The sequence below is a fragment of the Echinops telfairi genome, unplaced genomic scaffold (assembly GCF_000313985.2).
Source record: "Echinops telfairi isolate 266 unplaced genomic scaffold, ASM31398v2 ScPeMD7_5868;HRSCAF=6743_1, whole genome shotgun sequence".
In the NCBI taxonomy this organism is placed as follows: Eukaryota; Metazoa; Chordata; class Mammalia; order Afrosoricida; family Tenrecidae; genus Echinops; species Echinops telfairi.
This window is the reverse complement of record NW_022109768.1, coordinates 12,801,259-12,806,345: the sequence shown is the minus strand read 5'-3', so window position 1 is coordinate 12,806,345 and position 5,087 is coordinate 12,801,259. Positions and strand designations below refer to the sequence as shown.

The following is a 5,087-nucleotide window of genomic DNA, read 5'->3' as shown; positions in this document are numbered from 1 at the left end:
TATTAAATTAAGAAAAAAATAGTTTAATGGTCTTTAAGACGATCATACAAATATATCAGAAACAAAAAGGTCCCTCTTAAGAAACAAGATATATTTTGATCAATTAGCAGAAGTGCCCTGGAATGTCATTAGGACTCGTTTAAAATATGGCCCACACCAACATAGAAAGGTGCTGTATTCTCCAGTAACTTAGCACATTATCCCGGATACAAAGGCTATAGCTGAAAAAGATAGGTACAGGACACGACACACACACACACACACACACACACACACACACACACACAAACACATGAGCACAACACAGGGAATCCAGCCAAGTAATCAGATGGTTCCTGAATTCACTGTAACCATGTGAGGCGGCTGCCACTGGGTTAATTATAACCCATGCCGGAAGGAGTCCAGTTGGCTTGCAATTGAAATGATCAGGATATGAAGACTGTCGAATAAATCGGGATATGAGTGTTTGAGGATAAAAGGCAAGTACCTGAGAGTTTCATGAGAAGTTCCGATGCCGCTTTGACTGACACATCCCGCCGGAGCACACTGCCCTTCCCGTCCTGGGCCTGAAGCCTCTCCTCGGGGATGCTGGGGGCGGGCACGTCAGATTCCGGACTGAACACGTAGCTGGGCCGAGGCAAGCCTACACTTACTGCTTCCTCTTCTGCAGGCTCCTCTTTCACTTTAAAGTGAAGATTCATGGGCTCCTTCTGATTTGCAGCTGTCAGAAGAGAAAAGGATTTTGATCTATATAAATATAGATCCACACATGTATGTCTATATATAAAAGGCCACTCCTTTTCTAAGCTGCCCCCCTCCCCCCACCCCCCACATTTACTTAATGAAGTAAACAATGCACAATGAGATTGTGCTAAAAAGCAGGAAGGGGCCACAGCTGATCAAAAGCAGGCTGGCAAGTAGGTCCACAAATGCAGATCACTCCCTGAGAGGAGGAGCCTCAGTCGTGGGGACTTCTGAACTTCGTGAGCCGATCATTATTGTAGGCAGCTTTGCCTCTGGGACTTTGGGGCATTTCTCATGGCTTCCCTGTGTGTGCTGCTGGCTCTCTCCCTATGCGAGCTCATAGGAAGGGCAGGTCTCTCTACCGAACCCTATCAGAGAAGCACACCTCCAAGTACTCGCTCCTCGTCAACGATCGGCAAGAAACGTGGTTCCACCAGCAGGGAGACTGGGTTGTGGTGCCGAAGGCGAGGAGGGCTCAGACTAGAGCTATAGGCGGTGCACCCACCAGCCAGGGCGAAAGCACGTTACATTGTTTTTCTGGTTTGGATGACAGGATTCACTCTTGCCCAAGTCACCTCCAACTTCCCAAACAAAAGAACTCAAACTCACTTCCATCGAGTTGATGCCGACTCACGGCGGCCCTGTAGGGCAGGGCAGAGGTGCCCCTGTGAATGTCCGAGACTACTCATTACGGGAGTAGAAAGGCTCATCTTGCTCCCTCAGAGCTGCTGGGGTCTCGACTGCAGTCCTGGAGGTTAGAAGCTCAACTCCTTACCCATGACGCCCCTTCCCTTTCCCCAAGGGGCATTCGTTTTTAAAGCAGGATATTTATTTTCATATCATTTTTAGCTTTATAAGTAAGTTTGCTAAGGTGGTTCACAGTGCCTCCACATGCCCGTATAGGGTTAGCATCTTGTAATGTTTAATATTTGACATAACCACAGTTAACATTTGGTCATGGAAGAAAAACAAAACTATAAACTAACCTTCAGAGTTTATTCTGATTTCCCACTCATGTACTTTTCCCACATTTTATCCCAAATGGTTGTTGGGGAGTGTGTGATCAGGAAAGGTGGTAACTGGGCCATCAGGAGGTGGCACAGTCACACTGAATCGGGCCCTACCCACTGAACTACCACTACCGTGACCAATCAGGCAAGCAGAGCCAGAGCTCAGCCTCCCCGCCCCAGCTTTGCAGCTATGTTGCTCCACCTCGGAAGGGCTATGCAGCAGGAGCAGCAGGAGCAGCAGGAACGGTTTACATCGGAACTTCAGGTTGGATATAGTGGGTGTGCTTGTCTCTAGAGAAAGAGGACCTTATCCCAATACGGATTTTTAATAGTGACTATTAGAATGAACTTGAACAACAACAACAAAAACTAGATGAAAATAAATGTCAAGGCAAACCCCTCTTCTCTCCATCTACCACCTACCTCCATGCCAGCACACAACTGTAGTGTGCTCTCTCCGAAGGGCTCACAGATCACAGAAACCAGAATATTTAAAAACTGGGCCCCAGAGGACTAAAGTCACGTGGGGAAATTTTACTACCAGAAAGGCTATGGTTCATGAGCTGCCTGACTCCCTGACCTATTAGTGCTGACCAAACAGGTCTCTCTGGTTTAGGGGTTGGCAAACTCTTAAGAACAGAAGAGCAATCCTGTTCCTCACACAATTTAAAAATTAATCAAGCGCTATAAATACATTTTTGCAAGCCAATTACTCATTCATCTTTAAGATCGCCAGTATCTGAAAATGAAACTCTGATAGTTGTGTTTTTATTTTAAATTTTACTTCCGGGCTGCATATAGCTCTCGAGCCGAAGTTTACTGGCTGACCGCTGATCTGGCCAATACTATTCTAGAAGAATGCTTTCTATTCCCCTGTCCTTTAACTCCCTTCACCACACACACCGCCTTTCCACCTCTACTCCCTGTGTTCTATCACAAGGTGATGGTAACTTGACCTTCAAGCCTTTGCTCAAACATCACCTTCTCAACCCTAACCATCCTGGTCAAAACTATAACCCCCATCTTCACAGTACTCAAAACTCCCATCACCTCCTCTGGTTTTCCTATTCCCCCCAAATAATGATCAGCTACTGTTGTGGTTAGACCCCTTGAGTCAGTCCTGACTCACGGTGACCCCACGCGCAATCGATGACATGCACGAGCTGCCGTTTGAGCCCACTGCTGCAGCCAGCGTGTCAACCCACCTCGACAAGGCATAAGCTTCCAGCATCAGCACAACACACAAGCCTTCACAGTGTGACAAACTGACAGAGGAGTGGTGGGACATCCAATAACCAACTGCACTTACTTATTATTTATAAGCTAACAATTTATGGTCTGTTTCTCCAGCTGAGAGGCAGGCTGCATGAAGACAATGACCTTTGTGGAACATTGCTGTGCCTTGAGTGCCTACAACAGTACCTAGGACAGCTAGGTTCTCGGTCTACCTGTGATGAACATAACTTAGTATGGTGGCCCACAAATGAGTGACATCTGCTTCTGCTCCGATATTATCTGAGTCGATAAGAACCTACCCCCAAAACCTTCAAACCAGCTGCTGCCAAGTCACTTCTGATTCAAGGTGACCCCGTTTCAGTGACAGAGTTTTTGCAAGTAGATTAGTAGGCCTTTCTTGGAAGGGTCTCTTGGTGGCCTTAAGCCACAATCCTATCAGTTCCCAGCTGAGCTGTTAGCTGTTGGCACCACCTGAAGACGTGCTTTTGTTGTATTGTTGGGTGTCAATTGTGCCACCCAGGATTTCGAATTCAACTAAAACCCCCGAGACCACAGTGGTTACCAACGGGGCTGCTGACCACAAAGTCAGGGCTCTCTATTCCCATACACAGTGAACAGTCTAGGATGTGAGTCCTCATTCTTTTGAGGGCAGCAAGTTTGTCTTTGGGGAGTCCCATCAAAGACCATCAGAAATGCTTTCCCTGGATTTAATCGTTAAACGGTTAAAATAGATAAGCTCTTTGAGATAAACTTAAAGACGTTGTTACCTAGGTCACAGTGTTTACTTATTGTTGTTGTCAGGGATTGATTTTGACTCATAGTGACCCCATGTGACACACAAGAACTGCCCTATTGGGTTGTCTTGGTGGCAATCTTTAGACCAGGTCTTCCTCTCACAGAGAGGCTGGCTGGCATTGAACCATCTACCTTTCAGTTACTGGTCTAATCCTTACTTCTTTGCACACCTAGGCTCCTTAGCCTTTAACTTGGTTGTCCTTAAAAAAACACTTCAGTTCTGGCATTACTAAAGGAGACTCAAACTCCAAATTAAACTCACTGCCCCCGAGCCAATGGTGACTTATAGCGACCTTATAGAGCAGAGCAGAACTGCCGCTGTGGGTTTCCGAGGCTGTAACTCTTTCTGGGCTGAGAGAGCCTCATCGTTCTCCCCTAGGAGTGACTGGTGTTTTCGAACTGCTGACCTTGCCTTGCAGTTAGCAGCCCAGTGTGTAACCACTATGCCACCAGGTCTCCTACTAAAAGAGAAGTATTCAAACATCTCAATACAGTGCTCGAAATCTAGCCCTGTGGGAACAATACCCTCAGTATCTGAGTCATGGGGATCGTGACAGTCTCCAGCTTAATCCTCAACCGGAGTCTCTGACCCCCACCAGGAAGGCTGCCCCGCAGTTAACTTTGCTTATTTATCCTTATCCCCTTGGCACCTTCCAACCTCTTCTGGGGGCTTCTCCTGGGCACCCCCTAAGGACTGCTCTCCCCTCTGCTTTTCTTCGTAACTCTGTCACGAGAGCATCCTTGGTCATGGCAGGTAATTAAATTGTGGGTGTTATGAAGTCTGAGACATTTATTGCTTTGGGAAAGGATAATATAAAGTAAATGGTTATATATTCTAAAAATCCGTCAGTGCTGCATCTTTTATTTCAAAATTTTATATTCTAAGGAAAGACTAAGAAAGAGATTAAAAACCCATCGAGGCCGTGGAAACAAGAGCCGATTCCTAGAAAGGGCAGCCATTCAGCAGATGCTGCCTGAACATGTAAGTTGGTTTTAGAAACAATTCTGGGGAAAAGCAGGGGGGGAAGTTCCATAAGACTTAAGGAGAAAAAACAAAAACTATCACTGTTAGACACAACCTGAATTTGACAGGATTTCATTTCAATATGACACTAAAAAATAAAATAAAGGCAAGCTGTCTGTTGCTGGAGTTTAAAATTGGAAGGTACCACATACCTGGTTTTAATCCTGACATTGTCAAAACGACATAGTACCAATAATAGTGCTGGAGAGACGTAAGTGTAGTTAATGACATCCCTGAAATACATGGAGGGGACATGCATGTGCCTGAACTTTAACGTC

At 46.0% G+C, this 5,087-nt stretch overlaps 1 protein-coding gene across 1 annotated transcript in view; it reads right to left on the bottom strand.

Moving 5' to 3' along the window:
* Positions 1–5,087, bottom strand: part of ZNF827 (zinc finger protein 827) — a 190,477-nt gene that overhangs the window by 136,348 nt on the left and 49,042 nt on the right. Inside the window, exon 5 of the mRNA XM_030887204.2 lies at positions 488–721. Coding sequence (XP_030743064.1) covers positions 488–721 — 234 coding nt within the window. The remainder of the gene's footprint in view (positions 1–487; positions 722–5,087) is intronic.